The sequence below is a fragment of the Nothoprocta perdicaria genome, unplaced genomic scaffold (genome assembly GCF_003342845.1).
Source record: "Nothoprocta perdicaria isolate Ctin4 unplaced genomic scaffold, notPer1 scaffold_12, whole genome shotgun sequence".
In the NCBI taxonomy this organism is placed as follows: domain Eukaryota; kingdom Metazoa; phylum Chordata; class Aves; order Tinamiformes; family Tinamidae; genus Nothoprocta; species Nothoprocta perdicaria.
Genome location: NW_020454316.1, coordinates 3,045,728 through 3,070,478, shown reverse-complemented (window position 1 = coordinate 3,070,478; position 24,751 = coordinate 3,045,728). Strand labels below are relative to the sequence as shown.

The window sequence follows — 24,751 nt, the reverse complement described above, 5'->3', positions numbered from 1 at the left end:
AGCTCCCTGCCTCACAGTCAGCACATATTTACAGTTCTGGAGGATAATTTTCTAAAACAGAAAGTACAGGATTTCCTCTAGTTCATCCTTTCTGACTCATGTATCCTGCACTGGAGAATTACCTGACGAGCTCATCTGCACAGGCAGCGGCCACCTCCTCCTCAGCTTTCCGCTCGTAGTATTTACAGAGGATGTTCTCTGGAAGCACCTTCTCCAGCTCGCTGGTGGGGAAGGAACATGTGCAGCTCCCTTCCATGCAGCTGAGCTCTGACTACAAATAGAAGCAGAGGAGAGCTCCATTTCAGTACGGTTTTAGTGACACGACAACTCAGCCTGCAGAACATTTCCAAACACAGCATCACAGGGTTTTGCTTGAAGAGAGGAGAGCTTAAATCAACACATGACTGACAGRGGACAGAGTTGGGGCTTGCTACACTATGAACAAAGCTACTTAATCAGCGAGATGAGGTCTCAGACAAGCACTGGCAGGAAGCTGATAGCTGGGATTACAGATCACTCGCTTCAAAGCCACTGTGACCACAGAGCAGCCTGTTACCGCTGCACGTTCCCCACCGARAGCTGGCATCGCGCTCGTGAACTATGCTCTGCTCTTGGCAATACCCTCATATTAAGCACAGCTGTCAGTTTACATGGTTACATGAAATACAGACCACAGAGTACCCCCCAAAATTAACCCTGGGGTTTGATCATCATATCCCAAGGCAAACGAGMGTGCATTCCTCAAAGCAGATTAATAATCTTATAGCTCATTTAAGCAAAGGGTAACTGCTAACTGCTGCTTCCTCATCATTTGGACCAGCTCTGGAGAGCATGTCCTGGTAGCATCAGCATTTCTATATAAAACTGAAAGGATTAGGAGTCCTGTAGAGGAACTGACTCTGAAATAAGTTGGGATCACAAGGAATTTAAGGGCAAGATTTTAGTTAGGAAAAGACTGGCCAGTTCTGCATTTGTTCCCTGCRCAGATAACTATTTATTAACAAGCAAATTAAAACCAAAACAACTTGTTACTATGAATTTTATTTAAAAAAATCCTAATAATCCATTAAATTTGTTAAGYACAGAGCAAGCTAGAGGCCAAGCAAGACAGAAATCCTATTCAAAGATCCCACTGTGAAGTTCTTCGCCACCCATTTGATGGTGAGGCAGACTCCTCCGACTTGGATTTTTTTCCATTCCAACACTTCCTGGGAAGTGCAGTTACATTTGGTCTCAGCAACAACACTCTGCGAACAGCAATGTGATCTTCCAACAGCAATGTGCCCATTTCCCAGTGCCCAGGTGGGAATCCTTACCTTCCCAGAGCCGAAGACTGCCTCCTGAGCATATTTTATGAGGCACTCCTTGCAGAACAAGTGACCATCTGCACACTGCGTGAGCTCTTCAAATGCAAACTCCCCATAGCAGCAACGGCACTCTATCATCTGCCCATCCTGCAGCCATAAACAGACATATTAACAACATCCCARAAAATAGCTATAGCAACATACCAACAAACAGTGCTGGGATTGAGAAAGAATGCGGTGATGTGGGTACATGCAACTGCAATCCATTAAAAAAGTCAGCGTTAATTATAAGAGAAACACAAGTGAGCCACAGACATATGTTATTCTATAGATAACCTCTTTGGTGATTGAAACTCACCATGAAAAAGCAAACTCAGAAATTCAGTTTTAACTAATTAACATTTTCATGTCCTTCCTGACACATTCCCTCCCTTTTCCTCCATTCCCCAAAGAACACTAGGCTTGACTAGCTCTTAGCTCACAGGCAGAAACCATCTCGGGTTAGAGAGCTGTGCTTGCAAGGAAGCAGCAGAGAAATCAGGGGAAAAAAGAAAGATTCAAATCTGTTGCCCTCCAAAGGAACATTTACCCACGTGCTTGGGCAGAACCTGTCTGGAGCACTTCACTGAAGAGGCAGAGAAGTTTGTTAAGAATAAATACACAGATATCTCCAAAGTCAGAGGAGAAACAGGCAGTGAGAAAGGTAATCCACAGCTGAACTGACCTCTTTCTTCCTTCATTTAAAGGGAAAGGCTTAATTTTCAGTGGTTTTTTTTTTTTTTTGAAATTCCTTTTTGCAAATGAAAAAGACCTTTTCACTGGCAGTGCTGCAAAAATAGCCAATCTGTTTCAAACAGCCACGATGTGGGTAGCAAGAGCAAAACTGGTACAATTCTATTGGGGTGTTTGTTCTGGCCAGTAAAGATGCAAGCAGCAGCTGACTGGATTCTACAGATCATTTCACACACGGACCCTGCCTTGCTGGACTCAGCACAGTGCAAATGCAGCCCTGCAGAAAAACTCTGTTCCAGAAGCCACAGGAGTCTGCAAAGCAGCAAGTGCAAAATAGCCTCAATACTCTAGGAACCATACTGTCCACACTGACCTTCTGATACTGCTCCTCGTTCATCTGCAGCGCAAGGAGAAAGTCGGCGTGCTGGAAGAGACAYGTGCATCTGGGTTTGTAAAAGGCAGAATCCAATTTGCCATCCCCTAAGCACTTTTACAATAGCTCAAGATTTACAACCCACCGTGTTCTGCCCACACCACTACTCAAGCCCATCCTTTCAAACTATTAAACTATTTCTGATTCAGCTAAAATGGACTTTAGAAGCAAAGGCAGAAGAGCAAAGAACCACTCACGTTTTGGGTTATGGAGGGCCATTAGTTCAGGTTTCTACGGGCAGGCAAGATCTCACTCAATAGATCTCTCTAGAGAAAGCCCCAAGGAACACGAGCTTTGTGTTTAAAAAGTTATCTCCTTAAGAGGCACTGATCTTTAGGACACTACTTCAGAAAGGACTGTAGCTGCAGAGCTGTTAGCTGGATTTTTGGTTGGATTATCAGGGGAAGAAACCACCCCAGAAGTGCTGCAAGGTTCTGCTTTGATGCAGGCACCTCAGCATGGGACAAGGAGTTTGAGACAGGCCTGCCAACTTTCAAAAGAAAAAGAGTGAGTGGATGGTCTGCCCTTGATTGAGTTGTTATTAACCACCACCACTGAGCTGTAATTACAAGTTGAAAAGCAGAAAAGACGACTGCTACTTATGGCAGGAAGTAATTAATACAGCTTTTACTTTGTAGCAAAAAAAAAGGCCAGAAAAGGTGTTTTACCACAGGCTACAAATCAACATTAGCAGATACATGGAGGTTTTCCAACAGCAGAAGTGATAGCTATATATTTAAGCAAATACAAAATTCCTTGATTGGTTTTTACCCCAAGTGGCTCATTTTGGAAAAAGCCCTAAGTGTTAATAGTTAGCAAAGGAGCAAAAGGCATCAGATATTCAACATTTTGCTCAGCATTTGACTTCCAAAAGAGACAGATTCCCAGGCTTAAGGCCAAGACCTCTGCAGTAGTTGAAATCATTTGCCCCACAAGATGGAAGCATCTCCTACCACTCTCACCTCTGCCATCTCTTTAACCTTCTGCTCATAGAATTCCTGTTCCAGAAGCACCGGTGGGAGAAGCGAGAGCCGGTCGTAGGACCTCCAGTGCCGCCTCTTATTCTCCAGGAAGAACATCCGCTTCTCAATTTTCACATCACCTAAAACAGAGTTAAAACTACAATGAAACGGGATGGGGCGGCAAGAGCAAAACTTAAACCCTTCCTCCTCTATGCACTGCAAGCTACACAATTTGGGCATCGCCAGCAGCACTGTACCAAGCAGATGCATTAGTGAAGAGCATTTCAAACCAGATTCTAGACAGCGACAGACGCACAGATGGGGACCAGGACCCTCTCCAACAACAGTACTGTCTGCAGCAATCCAGCTCTGCTTACAGGATCCACGCAGAGAGCATCACATACACTGCTTGGTATTTACCTTGCTCAAATTTGAAATCTATATATGAAAACTGATTCATTTCTTTCCTCTTTTTTCTTTTCCCACTGGTTTCTGGAGACAGCTCCTGCCATTTCTTGATGGCATCAGAAAAGGCCTAGAAAACAACATACAGGCATAAATCCTTTTGCTCTCTGGAAGGAAGCAGAGACAAACACATTAAATTAAAGCACTGCATGAAAGCTTATGCGTAAGAACCATTTAGAAACAGGACAGCTAGACATCCTATAAAGGCAGGTCTATCTCTCTACCCTTTTATCCATCTTGTTGCTTTATGAATTTACAACAATCATAAACAAAAGAACCACCTGTTGCTCAGGCAGAGTTGAATGATGCTTTGCAGCAGCTCAGCTTATCTCTAACACAGCTGGCGTCCATTCTGATGCAACAGAGCTCCATTTTTTTGAACCTTTCTTCCTGATGGTTTAGAGCTAGAACCACCTGCCTTTGCTCAATTCAACTGCTCTACACTCGATCACTCAAATGAAAGAAAAACATCACCTTGACCCTTGTTTGTTTTTGCCTTTTTAAAGGTAAGTCTTGGAAAGACACTTAAGAAAGAGAACATATCAGAAAAACAGCTCCAGGTCAAAAATTTGAGACCACATTCACGTTTAGCTTGTTGATACTTGAGAACGTGTTTCTTCACAGCTCCATTACAGTGACATTCTTTCACAAGGAATGTATGAGTCATTTTGAAGACCACAAAAATGAGAAGRCCAGTGAGAGACTCTGGCTCCTCTTCAAATTTGTAGTCATTTAAACTAATGACAACAGTTAAAGTGTCTTAAAACTTGGCTAGTTTAAGTGTTATTAGCAATTATATCCCCCTTCAGCATAGGGGGCATTATAGGAGCATTACTCAGTTTAATGCATGGCCCACCATCAACCAACTAGTGCCTCTAAATTTCCCAGGCGAAAGTGCAGAAACAAAGTACAGGTCTCTTGGCTAAATGGACATCAAACCCTTTTTGAGAGGAAAGGCAGGTCATAGAAATACAACCACACACAAGCAGATAGGGCAGTAGAGCAAAAGACATCACATTGCTCTCCCCCACAGGCAAGGGGAAACGACCCTACTAAGAAGATTTAAATTGAAGAACCTTCCGTGTGATTGCATAGTGTCCTTTGAGTTCATGTAGAGCCCACTTAATGTCCTGGCTGCTCAGCATTTTGAAGTCTGCCATAAGGAGGTCAGCTGCTTGAATAAAGCAMCGCTGATCAAGTGGAGCAAGTTTGGAAAAATCAAAGTAGTCCACTTTAGGCACCTGAGGGGAAAAAAAGGCAAAAGACAACTGAGAATATTAAAAGGCTTCTACAGACACACAAAAGCACCCCGAACAACCCTCTTTCAGCAGTCAGGGACTTGGCCAGACCACACAGAACTCGTTTTCCAGGGCACCTTGTTCCGAGCACAGTGTGGCACGTGAAGCTAACGGGTGTACACGCTGGTGCAGGGAGCCTGCCCCGCGCTGCACCACCCTGCAGCTCTGCTCCGGGCAGGATCCAAGCCAACTAGCTTAAAGCCTAGCTTAAAGCCGACTTATGTGGTTACACATATACATCCTCTTCTCACTGCCCTGTGTTACTGTAAGGGTTGAATAGCTTCACAGGCTTAAATTTGAGGAATATTTCTCAACRCAGAAAGAGGTATTCGGTACCCGCATCTCCCAAGTCACACATAGTTATTTCAGTTTACTTAAAGAAAGCATACCTGGGACAAAAATCTTTGACAAACAGATTAGAATAATGGGGAAAAACAATCAAGAAATTGCAGGGAGATTCTCAGTTAGAAAGCTAAAAGGCAATACTTAAATGTCATACAAGAGACTAGATGTCCCAGTGAACTTCATGCAATAGAGACCAAAGAATTATTGGATCAGTGACCAAAGCAAACAAGCCAGATGGGAGGGAGCGAAAAAGCAGGCAGGACACAGGAGAGAAAAAGCAGAAGAGACAAACCTACACAGCAACATCTTAAAATCATCTTATAAGTAACTTAATATTGTTGTTTAACAGCAGTTTAAATGCACCCAGAGGCCAGCTGCATGAGCACAGCGCAGTCAGGCACACCACAAACGTGCACTARTAGAGCAAGGCAACCCACGACGAGCTCGGGCTGAACACACGTAACGGGAGGCTCCCACTTGCCTTGGTCTCGTCTTGGCTGGCAAGCAGGCTGCTGCTGGGATTTAAAACCACTCTGCCTTCCTCCTTGGGGTAATCTGGATTTTCCAGGAGAAAGTTGCAAAGTCTGAAAAGATAAGTGTAGTTACTTGAGGATGTGGGAGCTCAGGTTCATTCCTCACTAAGTTCTCAGTACCCAGCAATCTGAGGCTGGGCAGGCTGTGGCTTGTCCTGCRAGACCCAGGAGAGGTCTCAGGGCAGAGCAAACTGAAGTCAAATGACTCAGGATTAAGAAGGGCCTGCTGTATGACTGCAAAAAAACAAATACATTTGCCTTTCAACAGTTACACTTATATAACAGAAGTTTGCAARCAACTCCCTGACGCCAGTGGGGAAACAGGTTCACTTCCCTACTAACGTCAACCCGTGCAAAGTTAACACTTCCCTTGAGGACAAGTTAAACCTTGTGTGACTACAAGTCAAAGCGTAGCAGCTTTCTGCTGCTGTGGAATTAACCTTATGAAGACCATACAAGAAAGAACAGTCACAGCACAGCAGCTTTAAACTCAAACACAGCTGACATAAATGCACCCTTGGAAGAATAAGCTCCAAACCTCCCACAAAACCTGTGAAAGGATGATGCCTTCCCGCACGGATCACAGCTTCAAATTTTAATTAAGTTCCAGTCTTCATCTACTTTCACAGTAAAGCTGAGACAAAAACATGTTTAACCTGGGCTTACGTAAGGTGTGTGCAGGTTTATGTAATAAGGCTTGAAATCAGGCATTATCCAGCTCACCCTAGGAACTGCTCTCGCTGGAACAATATTTTAAAATCATTAAGTTGGAAAATTACATGCTTACTGCCCTCTAAATCCAAATCTAAATTGCCAAGGTTCAACCACACACAAAAAAATATTTTGTCAGTTAGGTTTAGCTTTGCAGTGTTTCAGCATGCAGGAGACAAGTAGTTTAAGGATATGTGCATTGCCAGAGCTCTGCAGATACTTCAGAAGCCCCTTTGAAGGGGAAAGGCTGTTGTAGCCTATTTGAATCAGCCTTGCACAGCTTATTCTCAGCTCTGTCACCAACCAGCTGTGCTAGTTGGCTGAGGTCACAAACTGTTCCTCAGTTTCCCCGACTGAGCATAAACCCCTTCTGAAAGGGGCTATGAGGAGCAATTAACATTTGTAAAACTTTCTGAATGAAAAGGTGCTAGAGGGAACATAGACATAATTGCTGCTAATTTACATTCCTGATGTCAGAAATCAGTGCTTAATTAAGAAATCTCGACTGCCTTGAAGCATTAACCCACTATCACAATTGCCTTAGCCCTGCTTTTACATTCAAAGCAGAGGCATTTCTTTTTGTTTAATCAGGTATTGACATATTGAACCCAAAGCTTTGGGCTGAATGCGAATGCTCCCGCACACAAAAGCTGAATAGATGATACCCTGCTAAGAAGGGCTCTCACATCTTATCCTTCACATCAGTGGAAAGTTTTAAGACAATCATTTCTGAAGACAACAAACTATCTTGGCATGGAGCATTTAAGAGCATCCAGCCTTTCCCCCTTCTCTTTTGTAAAGGGTAACTGTTCTAATCCATCCAACCCAGAACTTCAAGGACCTGGGATCACTGAAGCTCAAACACAAGGGAAGGGGGTTCAGCTGTGGCCCAGTCAGATGCATTTGAACTATTCTGCGAGCTGCCATTTCAATGCTCAGGATTTGCAGAGATCTTAACCTTCAGCATGTCCAAAATTAGTTAAGTGCATCCCGGTGCGCACGCTCGCTCATTAACATCCGCAGCGYGGGACACAGAGCCAGTTAAAAGCCTCAGCCCTGTCCAAACCCAACCAGCCTTATTTATTATATTTCAAGCCTGATTCAGCTTGACATACCCCGGACATCAGAGACATCCTGCTAGTGAGGCTGACCGGCGCTTTGACCCATTTGTGCCCATACAAAAGATGCAGTGACAACTCAGATGATAGCCGGGTTAAAGAAATAAAAATATGGGGAAGAAACCTCTATCACCCAGTGCTGTGTAATGCACCACTGAGCAGACACTGCAGACAGCCAGGGGGAAGTCTCTAAGTGGCTTTTCATCCCACTGGTTCTGTGCTGCATAATAGAAAGAAGGATTTCAGGAGCAAGAAAGGAAGGAACACATTAAGGCTGATAGAGACTGATACTGGGATTTAATCCTTTCAGGCCTTGCCAGATCCCCGCAGGATACTCTAATGAGTTTCTTCCACATCATCTGTGAAGGCTCCTGCAGCTAGATGCCCAACTGTAATGGCTTGATCACCCYGAGGAACAGCCTACAGCCCCAGTAGCCTTCCACAACCCCAAACAAGCAGCCTGTCCTCGGTGCATCCCAAAGCCTCCTGCATTAACAGGCCAGGGCTGCAGGGAATGCACATTCAGAAGGAAGAAATTTAAATCTTACAGCTTTCTAACCAACAAGCCTTGCTGTGGAGACATGACTTTGCAACACAGATGTAGGAAAGCAAGCCCCAACAGAGGGACTCCCCCTTAGTTCCCTGCCAGTTAACCAATTTATAATGCAATAAATAACTTTAAGCCTTACATTCTTCAATGCTGCTTGATTTAGTGTCCTGATAATTGCCGAAGGGATCAGATTGCTACGCATTAGAGTGCATTCTCTAATAACCTACACCCATTCTTCATTCCCAGATCAAATAACTAGTTTCAACGTGTTTCAGATAGCAGCACCAGCTGCAGAGACCACCTAACACCAGACAAGTCAAGAGTATTTTCAGGTAACTCCCTCCCCRGGCACATTTGCTAGTGCCAACACACACCAGCTTTCCCTTTGCAAATGTGCAAGTTTTATCCAGAAGGGTGGGAAGCAGACAGAACTTAACAAGAAAGGTTAATGCCTTATTTATTATTCAGAGAATCATGCCAGAATCAAATACAATTGCTAACACTGAGGGCATCTTGAGCTGTTAGCACAACTGGAAAAGTGACAGTTCTTAAACTTTCTTCTGCTGCTTACTTTCCTTCCTAGCTCACACTTCTGCTCAAAACCAGTCTATTGACAGCTATCTAGACCCTGAAAGATGTTTGCTGTCTTCTACCTGCAAAGAGTGACCTGAGAGAACAAATTTTATAAGAAAGTCACCTCAATATCTTATCCTATGGAATCTAGCAATAGTCGGGGGAAATCATAAGTGACATTCTTAAATAATCAAATAATCAGAGCACTTACCAATGACCTTAACAAAAGCAGAGAAACTCWAGTTTCACTACTTTTTCATCACTGAAGTGATGGCAGAATTACACATCCAAAGAACTAAGTGTTGCTTTATGGTGTGGATGAATGAGGAGGGATGCACTTCACCCATAAGAAAGCAATTACGTTTTATTGAGGTAGGAGAGAGGATGAGCTTCATTAGAAAGGGAAAATATATATATATATTTATATATATAGGCTCTTTGGTACTACCAAGGTAGCACTGACTCCCACCCTTCCTATGCTGTGTAAGGRCAGCATCAGCAAGAGCAGGGGTGGAAGTGTGACCGTAGCCACAGTGCTGYGGCCTCAGCTCTCTACTTACACATTTAAGTCATAGCAGTTCTTGATGCTGATTAGCTCTTCAATATATTCCTTCTTCACATCAGGGAATCTTGCTTCCTACAGTAGGAAAAGCTAAAGGTTATRTAGGTATTAGAGCTGTGCAACAGCACCAAAGACAGAACTTTAGATATATATAATTATCTAGTATGAGACAGAGGCCAGAAGGGGTTTCAATAGACCAGGTACATTCATCCACCTGGTTCTCAATCCACTGGCTTTCCTTTCCTCCATGGAAGGACTAACAGCTCCTTCTTACATGGACATGGGTAGGGATGAGGGGCCAGGAGCTGGCTTGACAAAGGGTGCAGCGTGGACAGAAACAGGAGACACAGGCATGATCTACAACACAAACAGAGCTAATATTTACTTTCAGAGGACTAAGGAGTTTCCGATTGTCTGCTGAAGGACAACATTCCAAAGCAGAAAGGAGAAAAAAATACACRTACCCATTCAAGGCAACAAGGCACAGTGGTGAGGCGGCCAGACAAACAAACCTTTACTGGCATTTCTGTAAAAGCCTTTCCAGTGCTGACCACATGGAAGGAGCAGCAAAGGGGAGCCCTCTGCCCCGTGGGTTTCTGTACAGATATTGAAGTCGTTGTGCCAGGTGTGTTTTATTTTGCACGACTGAACTGGTCAGGGTTGTCAAGCAGCTCTGGTAACGTAAGAGTATCTCTCTGTCCATCTTACCAGGGCTGGTCACTGATCAACAAGGTGTTACTCAAGCAGCGCAGGATTTTGTTGGGCTGCTCTCTTGAGAACAACAGAAGTGCTTTCTCAAGCTTGATTTTCACACATAGAATCAGATACGGGATGGGGAGGGATAACTTCAAGGTACAAGCAGAACTTCACACTTATGTAGAGGAAAATTATTCCTAAAAGCATCAAGCAAAGACTTTTCCTATCTAACAAGAAGGAAGAAAGGGTGCTGGAGGAGAGGGGAGGACAGCAGACATGTGAGGCATCACYGCAGTACCTTATATATACCACAGCACTCATCTTTGTGGATGCAAAAGGCAAGAAGTGCCTGCCTTGGTCATTCAGCAATTGTGGCTAGTGTCTCCCTGTGCAACCTCACACACACAGCTAGAAGCCACTTCACATGCACATGGGGAACTTAAACCCAATATTCACCCTGCCTATCCAGTGTCCCCTCGGAGCTACTGCTTGGAAATCCACACTGCAAGGGAAATGAGGAGCCCTGAGCTTTTACATGGCCACAGTCCAGACTGTCCCAGCTGGGAGAGCTGGCTGAAGGTGGTCATGACTCTCAGCAATGTGTCCCTAAACTTTCTCTATCCCTCTACCTCTACTTGCATTTAGTGGATCAGTTTTACCTATTTAGTTCTAAACCGGTTGTACAAACTTGAAGAAGACATCAGCCAGACACAAATATATATATATATATATATATAGTTGGGAGGGAAGTAGCCTTTAAGGGAATGGATCTGCAAACAAATCATTAAGAGCAGACTCCTGTTATTTGCTTCACTCTGTCTTTGAAACTCTATCAATGATGCTGAATTCKCTASACCCACATCCAGCCCTAAGCCAAAYGGTGCCCTCAAGGTTCACATTCKGTCGTCACTTCTGCCCCAGAACAGGCTAGTCCTTCAAATCAAGCTTCTCCAAGAAGTTCATGACTTGCTCTTCACCTTGCACCTATTGGACACTTGGCCCAGTGCAGAGTGTCAACAGSAGCTGTGCTTTGAGCTCATGAAACGCTTCATACCTTGAAAAAATTGTCTGAAAAAATGTGCACGCTGAAGACCAACAAGCACAGGGGGACACTTACTGTCTCTCTGATGAGCAGCGCAGTGAGGTCCTGTTCCTCCCCAGTAGCTCCTTKTTCTGGCACGTTGCTAGAGCCAAGTTCATGGGAGCCCTGTCCGGGGAATGCGGGACCCGGCTGCTCATTGTCCATCGCTGCCTCCCAACCTCCCGCTTCTTCTGGTGGATGGGCTGCCTGGGGTGAAGCAGGACCTGGAATCCCATCTTGCTGTGGTTCAGCTCTGGGAAAAGCTGGCCCAGGTGCCTCCTCTCCATAAGCCCGCAGAGATGCGGGGTCTGCTTCAGGCTGCCCTTGCTGAGGAGCACAGCTGTTTGCTGCAGCACCCGGCTCGCTTTCTGGTGGCTGAACGTAAGAGTGATCCAAGTGACTGTCCCCTGGGATCACCTGCCCATGTGCAGGGGTTTCGGTAGCTGTTCCTCTGAGGTTCTCTATGACCTCTGGCTCCAAATCTTCTCCTTGCCAATCCTTGGCTTCCACCTTTTCCTCCGCTTGTGGGGCAACGTCTGCTTTCTCCAGGTTAACGACACCCCTGTCAGGAAGCTGCAGATCTGTCTTTTTTGCTGCAAAAGAATTTAGTCCAGCCTCTTGGTTGCTCTTAATTTCAAACCTAGGGCCATTAGGCTCAGAGGGTCCGGGCTGCTGYAAGGCAAGGTTCATATTCTCATCCCTGCTTGGTCCAGCACTGTTCTCCACCACACAATTATCCAGGTCTCTCTGGCACAGCAGAGTTGAGATCTCATTTTGCAGATATATGCTCCTCAAGGGCTCTACAGCACCTTTAGATCCTCCTTCTCCCACAGCGTTTGCACTSTGCCACTGAGCAGCGGGTCTGATGACATTAGGGCGCAGAAGCTGCTGATGCTTTGGGGTCTGAAAATGAGACAGACAAGAATAAGCAGAGGGAGCTCCTTTCTGCATGTCAGRTTCCTTGCTCCAAATGATCTTTTGATGATCTCAAACTTCTGATGGGAARTACATGAAAAGTCCACTGGGCACCAGGCATAAAACTGCACTCTATACATCTTTATGTCACTAGACACAAAATACAGGGGAAAGACATTCCCCTGTCTTACCCAAAACTTACCCAGCTAACTGAAACACAAGCCTAGCAAAATGCCATCATTTCAACATTCATCTGGTATYCCAGGTAAATAAACTACTGTAACTGGACGTGATGCTGAAGAACATAGATAATAGTACAAAAACCTGCTATAATGGCAATATATAAAGTGGTAAATTGCACAAAAATGAAAGAMTACCTCTGCCAAGATGACTACGTCATCGTCATCTTCGTCACGCCGTTGTTGAGTGGGTGTTTCCAGCAACAAAGGTAATTCTTCATCCGAGGAATCCGATATCGTGATAAGACCTTCGTCTCTGTGGTTTATCCAGTCTGCAACAAAGCAGGGAAATTTAGCTATTAGCTAAAGATATGCAGAGAAGGGTAAAAAAATTGTGAAGCACCTGAAAAAGTTATCTTTACGTGTGCACTTCAGCAGCAGAGAAGTGCTCAAAGGTCCCTGGCTCCTCTTCAATCTRTGTTACAGCCACTCCCATGTCCCTCAGTCCTTTGTGGGAAGGATCTATCTGCACAAGCTACAGCTGAAGAAGCTACAACAGCGTATGCATGAGACAGACCCTTACTAATTAACACTGCACAGATTCTGCTATTTATTCTAGACCTTGCAGGAGTCAAGGTACTGCAAAAAAACAATTTCAGGTAAGCCAGCTACAAAGCACCTACTAATTTTTGCAGAGAAGTCATGACCTTTGAGTATCTCAAGGCCTATACATTTTAATAACGTATGTATGTGGTGTAGAGGAGAGGCAAGGTCTCCAAGTGCAATCTGGCCTGTTCTGAAAGGGTGTGACCTTGCAGAAATACCTTATGCAAGACAGAGATAGAGCCCCTGGCTGTGGGTGCAGCAGATATCCTATTATTAAGATGACAGCCTTGTCTCTTACGGCTTGTCAGGAGAGAAATATAGATGCTAATGAACAAAACTTCTGGAATTCAGAAGTTCCAGACAGGAACACGGGACCTCTGTGCTGAAGAGACATGTGCGTGCACACCCATGCTTCATCTCTCTGATTTCCAAGTGCTTTGGTGTGTACTTTACTGTAGTAAATCAACACACAACGGGATCGCTCAGTAGGTTTAACATTCACAGCTTTGGAGTGTTTATTTAGTCTCCTTCACCCACAGAGGTGGTGTCCTGAACTCTGCTCGTGGGGGAACAAGTGCCAACACATACAGCCCTACTGGGGCAGGAATAGCAAGCCTGCCTGTTCCTGAGGCCCCTAAAAGGCTCACTCCGAGCAGCTGGAATAGCTCTACATGGCTTTGCCATTTCCAGATAGTTGCCTGTCTGCCTAAAGGCAACAGAAACAAAAACAACACCAAAAAAAAAAACAGAGGGCAGGGCGAAATATTTCAAGTCTCTGTATAAAATGACAGATTTCAACTACCCCAGAAAATCAGGCACAACCTTATTTGTGCCTGATTTGTGTCAGAGATGCTCTGCAGTTCACTTCCAGTAAAATACTTCCAGCACTTTCCCATTAACACCACTTGCCGATTTAATATTTAATCCTCTGTTAAAGGAGTTTTACAGGACAGTTTTGGAGCTGGGCACAGAGCAGCACTCACCTTTCCCTCTGTGGCTGGGGAAGCTGTTCAGGTGAATGACTTCTTCATTCCTACCTCTCTCTGCCATTTTCAACAGTCGCAGCAGCGTCAATGCCCAGGCATGGCAGTCAGGTCAGCAAGAGGAACTAGAACACAAAATGGAAAAAAACACAGATTTAGCAACAYCCTAACCAGGCTTTTCTACAACTCGGTCACTAGAACATCACTGGGATTCTCCTGACTTTCCTACCACATCTTCTCCAAGACAGTRTTTTTTCTGAAGAACTTGTAAGAAAGATATTTCAGCTTTCTGTTCTGGCAGYCAGGGACAGCGTGGCTGAAGAGCAAAAATGGGCCTAAAAACCCTTTATGGGGGAAAAAACACCTTGAAGATGCTCATAGCTCTGCAGTCACAGGAAGGGAGGAGATGTGGAAGGTTCGAATCCTGACTGGACAAATGCTCCTGCAGATCCAAACTCTTCATTCCCAAGAATGAAACCTGATGCATCAGCTTGCAGGGTGCTGCTTCTGCCACCATCTGCTGGTGACAGCAGCACAAGCCGGGGTGACACTGCACAAGTGGCACCGGGGGCTCCGTGTCACTTACAGCCTGCCGCTCCAGGGCACGTGACATTAGGAAGCAAGTCCTGATGCTTCAGAAATGCCACCGCTGGCACCACAGTGACCTCCCAGCAGCGAGACCTGCAAGAAGCTGCCTGTAAAAACGAGTTACTGGGTGCAGAAACAATTTTAGTAAATCCCGAATTCCCTGCCAGGCTGAGGGGGCTCCGAGGGCTCCAAGAGGCTTCGCGGCTGCCAACAACGTTGGCCTAAGCACATGGTGCTGCTCCTGTGTGTTAACAGCCACATTTACAGAACACTCCTTTCCTTCAGCTGCTGCTTCAAAGAAGAGACTCCCCCRATCTACAGGACAGGCCCTCTTTGATGAGGGTTGGGTAGAAATTCCCAGAATTACATTCCCACCTGCTCCGGAAGGGAAAAGGTAGCACAACAGGGACCAGGCTCCTCCACAGGACAGAGCTTTTGGGACTTAATTTTCAGCCACCACCTGTTTTGGGGCAGGCACAAAGTACTGGCTGGAGGCTCCAGAGCGGGATTAGGAGATCAGAGGAATCCCTGCACTGTAGGTTTYCATTTTCTGCTCCGTCATCCCAGARCTCCCTGTCCATCCTCTCCAAGTACATCCATGAAGCCAGAGCACAATCTGATCGCTGGGAGAAAATGATGCCTTTTTATAGGGAAGAACTGAAATGATGCCTTTTTATAGGGAAGTTCTTGTCTCATCACCAGCACACTGCTATCTGCATCATGAATGAAATATTTACTCATGCTCAAGTCACAGGAAAGTGGCAAGTCTGCCATAAAATCCTGTTAGCTAGGCCAGAAGAGCAGCACAAATTCCTCCTCCTCAGGAATTCTACGGAACCTCCTCCGCAGGGAGCAGGATTTGCAGGCAGCAGAGCAAGATTTAAAAAAAAAAAAAAAAAGAAAGAAAAAAGAAAAAAAAAATCAATTTAAAAGCTACATACCCAACACCAGGACTACCATTTTCAAGACAGCTTAATACAAGAGAAAGTAGAGGTGCATAATCTAAAAAAATCTAAAATCAAGGGAWAAGAAATCCCTCTTACTCTGGATACACTTTATTTGCAGGAATGGCAGGGAAGCTGCTCTGCAGCTGGATCATTACAAGCAGAGCTAATGAAAATGTTGCCCTTTCCATAGGTCACATCCATCTCTGCATCATTCCATTTYGCTGGGACTCGTGCAGGGCTCTTGCCTAGTCCTGTCACCCACATCCTCCAAGCACTTCAGCAGACAGGATCAATGTTGTTCTTGCTATTTAGAAAGGGGAAAAGTGGAAGCGTGGGAGGGAGCAGCGCGGCCCAGGGCACGGAGCACAAAGCCAGGAACAGAGCCCAGGCTCCTGCAGATCCAGTCGGTGGATCCACRCCAAGCACTTCTTGTCTGGTGCTTTGCCCAATGCCAAAGGAACCGCTGCTGCTCAAACCCAGAAGCCCTAAGGCTGCTATAAGGCCAGGGCTCTGCAGTGGCAAACCTGGCTCACCTGGCAAGGGACCTGCACAACTTCAACCCTGGACATCAAGGAAAGGTATGGGAAATAATCCGAAAGGAAATTCAAGCAAGCAGACAGCCTGCCTCCTTGGAGGAGGAGGAGATGCACGTGCATCAGCACAAGAGCCACGGCGGTTTAAAGGCCAAAATGCAATAAATAACACTAAATATAACACACAGGCCAGGCAACATGAAAAATAAAAGCTAAACCTGGGAGAAATTGGCAGTGCAACCAGCTCTTTTTCAAAGCACATTGCATTAAAACCAAAAAGCAGCCTATAAAGCACCACTCTGATAAAAGCCCAAGCCTTCCCGGAGAGCTGGTAATTCATTCTGTCACTCCTCAATGGGGAGGGAATTCACCTTTAAACAAATATCTCCAACAGGGGCCGGTTCCGCCTAGCAGCCTGGATTGGGAAGATAATCCACGTTGGGATCGGGGCCGCGCAGAGCAGAGCGCGCGGTAACAGGATCAAAGCCACCCGGGTCCTGCCCTACAGAATAAATAAATAATAATGTTTATTATTTAAAATAAAATATAATACAATAAAAAGCAGGCAAAGCAGGTGGAAAGGAGCTACCCCACTTCACATTAGCCCCGTAAAGCCAGGGCCTATTTCAGAGTTGTAAAATAAGGCTACCGAGAACTAAGCTCCAACACAACTATCTCCTTCTTTACAATATAGTCAAGGGTAAGATACAAGAACCAATTTTTCCCTCCCCTTTTAAGAAAAAGTAGATCTTGGGGCATTCAGACACACACCTGGCAAGTCGATCTTTTCTTAAGAACTGCTGCCCCCAGATCAGCAAAATGAGGGGAATTTGGGGCTTGAATCCCTATAGGGTAACAGGATCACTCCAAATTCTCTGCGTGACTCTGAAGCCAGTTKCTGGCAACACAGAAAAGAATACGGGATTTTACCAAATTTCCCCTCCATTTTTCAGATTACTTCTGCAAGTTGCAGGTTTCCAAAGGAGCTTCTTGCACAAAAAGAAAAGTCTATCCCACAAATTCCCTGGCTCCAATATCTACTACGAGCTGAAGAATGTGCCACTAATAGCCCAAGCGGGTATCTCAGCTGCACAGATCGCTTAGAAACAAAAATTTCTGAAACACATTCAAAAATCCCTAAACGCCACACTGCCTATTTTTAGCCTGCCCTAAAAATAGCAAGTGTCTGTACTGTGCGTATATTTAAACTCCTGGTATATGCAGGAGCTGCAGTAATTGGAGCAGAACTCAAATGCCTTCCCCTCTACCTTACATTCGTGTCAGAATGAATCTTTGCATGACACGAGAAATTAAGGGGACTGCCTTGGAGAGATTTCCCTCCAAGGGATTTTAATGTATTTTTTTTTTGCTGCTTATTTGAAATCTTTAACTCCTGAGTAGCCAAAATGGGACTTGGCACCAAAGGGTTCTCTCCGGCTCCAGCCCAAGGCAGCAGGACTAAAGGAAAAGCACCACTAGGAAGGTAAGAGGCTAAAATCCCAATGAAAATACAGCACGGGGGAAGCAGCAACCCGAGCTGTGTCAGCGACATCAAATCAGGGCAGGTTTTAGTCTTTTTCCTTATCCATCAACACCACTGCTGCTCACCTACATGGACAGAAGAGCCTCAGTCCTCACTTTCTGCCTGCAGGCACTCAGCTTGTCTTCTGGTAAGCTCAGAGCAAGGTAAATTTGGGGCTGGTTTCAAAGCGCTAAAAGAGAGAGAAGCCACTTAAATAATGCATGGTTTGTGACAGCTCGCGACGTGCAAAGCAAAAATGTGGCTCTTAAAGAAAGGAAGACAGGGGAATGAAAGAAACCAGCCTAAGTGCCAGGTGCTTCAGAGAAATGTTGTGGAGGGCTCACAGATTGCTGGGGGCTGCTCCGTGGAAGAGCCAGGAGCGAGAGCAGAGCCCGCKCCACAGCGGCCGATCCCGCCGAGCTGCAGCAGCCCCACTGAAAATGAGACCCCCCCCGATCCCGAGCCTGACAAGAGAGGCCGTTGTGCAGATCTGTCGGGGAAAGGGTTAAACTGAGAGGCAGTTGGGGGAAGGGAAAACAAGGCACACAAAATGGAGGGGCTAAAGCCACATGGCGACCAGGAGGCAGCCACGAGGAAGACGCTGGAGGACCATATAAGGCAAGAGGCGACATGGCGCCTTCTGGTGACTGGATTGTTGCGAGTACAAGGCGAGTACAAGGCGAGTACAAGGCGAGTACAAGGCGAGTACAAGGCGAGTACAAGGCGAGTACAAGGCGAGTACAAGGCGAGATCCGGTCGGGTGTTACGGGATAAAAGGGAAGAGTTAAGGCATTAAAGAGGCTATTTGTTCAACCCCGCAAATAGTCCGCCAGAGCTTCCTTGGGGGGACCGACCTGCCTGCTGCGCACGGGGCAGCTGCCCCCAGGCTCTAAACCTCTGGCTTTTCCCTCCTGCAAGGTGAAGCTCTGTTACCTGCAGGAGCTTGCACGGAACGGGCTGGTGCAGAGGTCTCCTTAATGCATAAGCTAAGGGAAGGAGTCACCCAGAAGGAAAATATCGTCCCCAACCCCAAAGCCTTGTCCCTGCTCTCCACGAGAGAGGACGTGTGGGCAGGCAGGACCTCCCCAATGCTCCTCTTAGCTCTCTGGAGAGGCTCGAGATCACTTGAGATCACTCGCAGCTCAGCCGAGTTYCAGGCCCGTCACATTCGCACAAGAACATTACTGCACAACACAGCAGAAGCTCATTTAATAACAGAAGGGGCTTATAACTTTTAAGCTGTCTCCTAAGCATTTACCAATGGGTCCGCAATGAGCTCAGGTTAAAAATGGATTTTAAGGCAGACAAGTGAGCGCTCAGGAGGGGAGCGGGACTCTCAATCTGATAAAAAGGAATAAATGCAGAGATAACTTCGTCTCCAGCAAAAGAGCAGTAAAACAGCTACAGAGCATAAAACAGGCTGGAGAATTGATTGCATTATACCYGAGTAGATGAAACATATCATAAAACACTAACCCACCCCCACCATGCACATGTAGCATTAAGTAAACCAAAACTGAAGGTTGCTTCCCTATGCAGGCACCAAAATGGGCATTTTTCTGCAAACTGTTAGAGCAGCACCRGCTACTTCTGCAGAGATCCCAGCACCGTAACTGGAGTCAGGAATATTGTTCCAGGGCCTCTGAACGAGGCCAAGTTCCTAATCACCCCTCTGTAAATCCTGCTACCAAGAAGGCACTGCAAGACATTTGGATGGATTAATAGCAGATATAAACATGACTCGATAGGAGCTATTTACCCAACACTGCTCATCCCACGAGAGATGTTTGGGCAGAAGCAGCTGCAGCCTGATTTTCAGGGATGAACTGGAATGGAAATCACTAATTTTTACATTTTAGATCAGCTTAGGACTTCCAGGAAACATTCTGACTATCAGTGTTTCCCGGACACTTGTAGTTAGCTTGAAGGTCTTCATTCCATTAGGGTGAGAATGTGGCTTAATCATAATTCTTGAAGTGTTACCTCCATTTTTGTTATGTCTACCAGTATCTCAAATAGAAGAAACAAATCTGCCCAGTTATATCTCAGCTAACAATGTGAAATTGTACCAGCTTTCCCAGTGACTATCTAAATTCCTGCTATTTCTGTGCTTGTGAGGTAAGATTGCTTAGGAACAGGTACATTTATTTTCCAAGCTGTGACTGTAGGAATGGGYAGAAGATGCAGCTTCTAAAGCTATTAATTCAGCTTGAAAAGGAAAGTTTCTGGTGCTCTCAACCAACTTGAACTGCTAAATATTTCAGTCTTTCTATGGCCCCCTTCAATTCTTGTGCTAAGTCACACAGGTTTCTACTGCTCTATCCCTCTAGACCAGGACAAGACTGCTATTTTTTTAACACACAAAAAGCACAATCAGGTCAARAGGGGTAGGGGCCTCAGGTCACTTATTCGCCACCAACTCAAATTCAGCCCTGAGAAAGGAAGAGTTAAATTTTAAAGTCTGCCTGGAAAGAGGGTTAATGTCCYTGCCTTGAGCTACTCATTTTCAGACAAGTGAAAACTCAGGCTCGGAGGGGAGGAGGAGCTGCTTCAGGGGCTGCTATTCCACCTCACTGCTGGCACGTAGGAGACCACAGCCGCGTCCCCAAATCCACAGCCTCCCTTCTGCCTCCGCGCAGCCACGAGCAAAGCAGGTGCCAGCCTGGCATTTCTCACGAGAGGAATGTTCGGATACTGGAATCTCAGCAGGACACACACACAGAGCCAACGGCCCCACAGGGGCTCCTCCCCAAGACACCGTTTTCAAGAACTGCTCTGATTTTGTGGTCGAAGGGTGGAGATGAGCGGAAGGGCACGGAAATCATGGGCGTTGCCCTTCCAGAGGGAGCTTGGCTTCTGGTTTTCKAGCCCTGTACTCATACATCCTCCAAGAGAAGGCAGTAGGAGACTTCTTCCCTTTGAAGAAGTGAGAAAGTGGGTTATTGAACCCACTGGTGTCTGAAGGAGGACTCGTGGACCATCAGGAGCTACATCCACCTACCTCTACACCTCACCTGCTGCTAATCCCTGCAGGCTTCTCTCCCCATCAACCCAGAGACCCCCCAGGAAAGAGCCCCAAATGACCTAGTTCATCTAGGAAAGACTTGAGCTGCTCCTCTTATCACCTCATAGCACTCCCCAGGATTCCCTTTCCTTTTTTCTTTCAGTATTTCCTCTTCAAACTTAGTTGTCTTCCTTTATTTTTTTTTAAATCCTTTTCTTTTTAGAGAACCCCAAGTGTCACCTTTAAAAAGGTCTAGGAGAACAAAGAATAAACCCACTTGAAGCGCTGCATTTTGTTATTTAACAAGTTCAACGCATGCCTTCAGGAGCCTTCAGGTTATCATCCTGACACAGCTTTCCACTGGAGAGGGATCAAAGGCAGGAATTTGAGGTTGCTGGGTAGGGTAACCCCAAGATGCCACAGCACCGGTGCTCTAATAGATATGAAACTACCAACCTGGTTTGTAGTCAGCTCCGTTTGCAGAGGGCAGCAAGAACAGGAGGAGAAACGGGCTGCACCACCATCAAACTACAATTAGGAAGAGCAGCAAGTGACTAACTAGGCTGACGTCAAGAGGGCTGGAAAGCCCAAGGAGCAGCTTTAGCTGCAGCAACAGCCACGGGACATTAAATCAGAGAGCTTGGTGGCCTATTACAGCACCCTAGGTGTCAAGTTGCAGCAGACGAGCCTGCAAACAAAGATCCACGCGGCGCTTGGGAAGTTATAATCCAGAAAAGCCACAGGCACCACCACCAAACCTGGGGAGAGGCTGCTTCTTTTTAATYACAATTAGTTTTGCTTTCCTAGATGGCTGGAGCCTGCAAAGAGGCTTTCACCTCATTTCAGAAAAGCTGCTGACAGGAGGAAGTAGGAGGACTTGACCTTGAGGTGGTAAAAAGAGGGGAAATATCTTATCCATGCTTACTGCAGCAGCCCACCTTAGGAAAAAGGAAGGTTTCTATGACAATCTGCACAGCACTTTGTCTGCAAAAAAACTTAAAAGTTTGCCATCAAACTGCAGCATGGAGATGTCAAACACCCCGGCATTGGGTGCTTCCAGATAAGGCTTCACAGGTTACATCTCCTACACGTTACAGCTGCACCTTCTCAAGCCACATTGGGGCCAGTTGCTCCCCGTAATTTCAAAGGTCACCGGTGGTAACGTGAAGCCAGCGCTCGGGGCTAGGAGGTTCTCTGGGATTCCTGCCTAACAGACGGTCCCTTTTCCCCCACCAGGGCTGGTTGACTCCTCCCGCACTGAGCTCTGCCAGGACCTGGCCCAGCTTTTAAAAGAAAAACCCTGGAAATCATGCGGGATTGGGTATCTTTGCTTTTCCCACATGAGCTGCGGCATAACGGGGAGAAGAGAAAGCAGGTGCTGAAATAAACTCCAAGCAGGGGAAGATCTTGCTGCTTACGCTGTGTAACCACAGCCGGGGCATAATTAGCACTCACAGAAGCCAAGCTCTCAGGCCAAAACCAGGCACCCGTTTGGGAAGCTGCTTTCACACACGCAGCCGAGGGGCAAACAGGCACCAGGGCCAGGTCGGAGCCACACTGGGGCCCCAGACCCGGATCCCATCAAAACGAAGCAGGCAGAGCTGCCTTAAACACTAAAGCGAAACACAGACACAATGCTCAGAAGGCACAAGTGGTACCTGAGCACTAAGGGCCGCGCTCAACACTATTCTGCTGCTTGCTACAAAGTGCCCAAAAGCCACTTTTGCAGCTAAAAACCACYGCACAGGAAGGATTATCCCCACCTGACGCGAGGAATGGGAGCTTCCCGCTCGAGTGCCACCCACGAGCAGTTGTTGGAAGATTTTCCAAGGCTGGTTTTATCAAAACAGGCTTCCCTGTGTGCGGGCAAAGCTCTCGCCTCGGGCCAACCATGTTTCAGCCGAGCAGGAGCAGCCCTCCAGATCCAGGTCCATCCGAGCCAAGCGCATCCGTGCAATGGGGCAACGGACATTGCAGGGCTTAAGGAGAATTTACGGAAGTGGGAGCAGGGCGAAGGGCTTGGATTTGGAATAATTATAGCASTGAATCAAAACTGAAACCAGCCAAATTGGATTCCGGCCAGGTTTAGAGATGCTTTATGCTCTGGGTTAACAGATATGCAGGAAATGAAAGAAAAAAAAATAAGTTCTCGAGGACAGAATGAGTCTTCAGTCGGTCAGTCACAAAGCAGGGAAGGAAGCACTGCAGATTAATACTGGGGGCCCAGAAACCTGCGTGTTCAGGGGATGGCCCTGAGTGGGACAGTGGCACGTCCTGCACGTGCAAGACCGCTAGGGACGGTGTCTATGTCGGGGTAAAGGGGCTGCAAGGGCACCGCTGGCTCGGGGACACGGCGGCTCCGTGGGCCACCGGCCTCTGCGTCAGCAGCATCTCAGCCAAACGCCCGGCAGGGTTTAGGCCTCCACACAGCAGCGCCTAAAACCTTCTGCCGGGGGCTGCAGCGGTACAACCTCCAAGGGCTCATTTAACCCCCTGGGGTGGAGGGTCAGTAAACTCAGCCACAAACTCCTAAACAAACACAAGAGCCTTAAGCCGAGGAGTGCATTTAATAATAAAAACRTCTAAGAGCACAAGTCAGCAAGCAAACCACAGCCTTTCACTTAGGGAACTGACCTCTGCTTGACAAGCACTAAGAAAACTGAGAGAAAAATGAACTATTAATTGTTTTTTTTTTTAAATGAAAGTTGTTTTTCACTTAGGTATATTCCAATAAGTCTAATTAAGGTACACAAAGACATTTGAAGGCAACGCTTTATATCTTCACRCAAGAAGTCACCCAAGTCTGAGCTTTCAGCACAAGCAGCAGCTACCTGACYAACCAGCACCGAGTTTAGAGCCCCAAAACCAGCAGATCTGCACGACAACCATTATCCTTTCAGGCTGACTGTAGTTTTATCAGTTCCTGACAACACGAGGGCTGCCGCATCCTGCAGCTCGCACCGTTTCCCTCGGGCACACGCCTAAAGTTCACCAAAACTGCTCCTTCTCAAGGCACTTGAGCACTGCACATATTGAAACGTGCAGCCCTCGCTGGAGCAAGTGCAATTCCAAAAGCAGGAATTTGGGAGATTTTTATTGCACAAACACTGTGTCTGTTGGCACGTCCAGTGTTTGCTCGCCCTCGGCACACCGGGCGAGCAGTCAAATGAAGAGCGGAGCGGGGCCGGAGGGCRAAGGGGGGGTCTCGGAGCAGAGCCCCGAGCGCAGCTGTGTTTTGGGTTGCTCTTTCGCAGCAGGTGCCCGGAGCGTCTCCGTAACGGGCTCGGGTTGTGTTTTCCGACGCCTCGTTTCCCCACGGGAACACGGGGGCCTGGAAAGGAGGGAGCCGAGGAGCCTCCAGAGCTGCCCATGCTGCCACCCACGCAGGTCCCAGCCCCTCGGCACCCACGGGGGGACAGTGGCAAGGAGAACCCACCGGAGACGGGGGCAACAAAACGGGGGCAACGGGTAGAGAAACAGCAGGGTCCTCAGCAGCGGGGTGAGGAGGGGACACGGGAGAGGCGAAGGGGCCCGGGCCAAGGTCACGGGGGAGGCGGGAGGGCCCGGGAGGCCGCGAGAGGCCCCTCCTCGCGCGGGGCCGGGGCCGCTCGGGCCCCGCTCCATTTAGCCGCCGCTGCCCGGCTCCTTCCGGCCACGTGACCGCGCCGCCCCGCACCATCGAGAGGAGCCGAGCGGCGCGGAGGAGGGAAGGGCGGCCCGAGGCGGTSCCGTGGTGGCGAACTTACCATAGAGGCGGCGCACTTACCATAGAGGCGGCGCGGCGGGCCTCCAGCGGGCTGGCCACGCCCCCTCAGGGAGTGCCTCGGGGAAAGGGGCGTGGCCTCGGCGGAGGGGGCGGGGCGAGCGCGGTGCTGAGGGGAGGGGGCGCTGGGGGGGGCTCTGGTGGGGCGGGGGGTGCAGATCCCCCTATATGGATGCAGGTCCCCTATGGGGGTGACTGGGTGGGGGGGTTGCAAGTCCCCTATGGTGGTATAGGTGCCCTATAGAGATGCCTTTGTGGGGGCGGGTTCCCCTATGGGGGTGCCAAGCAGGGGGTAGGGGTAGGACCCCTATAGATCCCCTATAGGTGGTGCAGATCCCCTATAGG

The 24,751-nt window shown here is 47.3% G+C and overlaps 1 protein-coding gene across 1 annotated transcript in view; it reads right to left on the bottom strand.

Annotated features, from left to right (window-relative positions):
- RNF216 (ring finger protein 216) overlaps positions 1-18,597 on the bottom strand; it is a 63,557-nt gene extending 44,960 nt beyond the window's left edge. Inside the window, exons 1-13 of the mRNA XM_026054072.1 lie at positions 18,573-18,597; positions 17,726-17,829; positions 14,050-14,174; positions 12,659-12,792; positions 11,403-12,269; positions 9,588-9,664; positions 6,024-6,126; positions 4,976-5,140; positions 3,855-3,969; positions 3,435-3,574; positions 2,413-2,463; positions 1,317-1,454; positions 123-271 (exon numbers count right to left, since the gene is read on the bottom strand). Coding sequence (XP_025909857.1) covers positions 123-271; positions 1,317-1,454; positions 2,413-2,463; positions 3,435-3,574; positions 3,855-3,969; positions 4,976-5,140; positions 6,024-6,126; positions 9,588-9,664; positions 11,403-12,269; positions 12,659-12,792; positions 14,050-14,116 — 2,006 coding nt within the window. The 5' untranslated portion in view covers positions 14,117-14,174; positions 17,726-17,829; positions 18,573-18,597. The remainder of the gene's footprint in view (positions 1-122; positions 272-1,316; positions 1,455-2,412; positions 2,464-3,434; positions 3,575-3,854; positions 3,970-4,975; positions 5,141-6,023; positions 6,127-9,587; positions 9,665-11,402; positions 12,270-12,658; positions 12,793-14,049; positions 14,175-17,725; positions 17,830-18,572) is intronic.
- Positions 18,598-24,751: the final 6,154 nt, after the last annotated feature.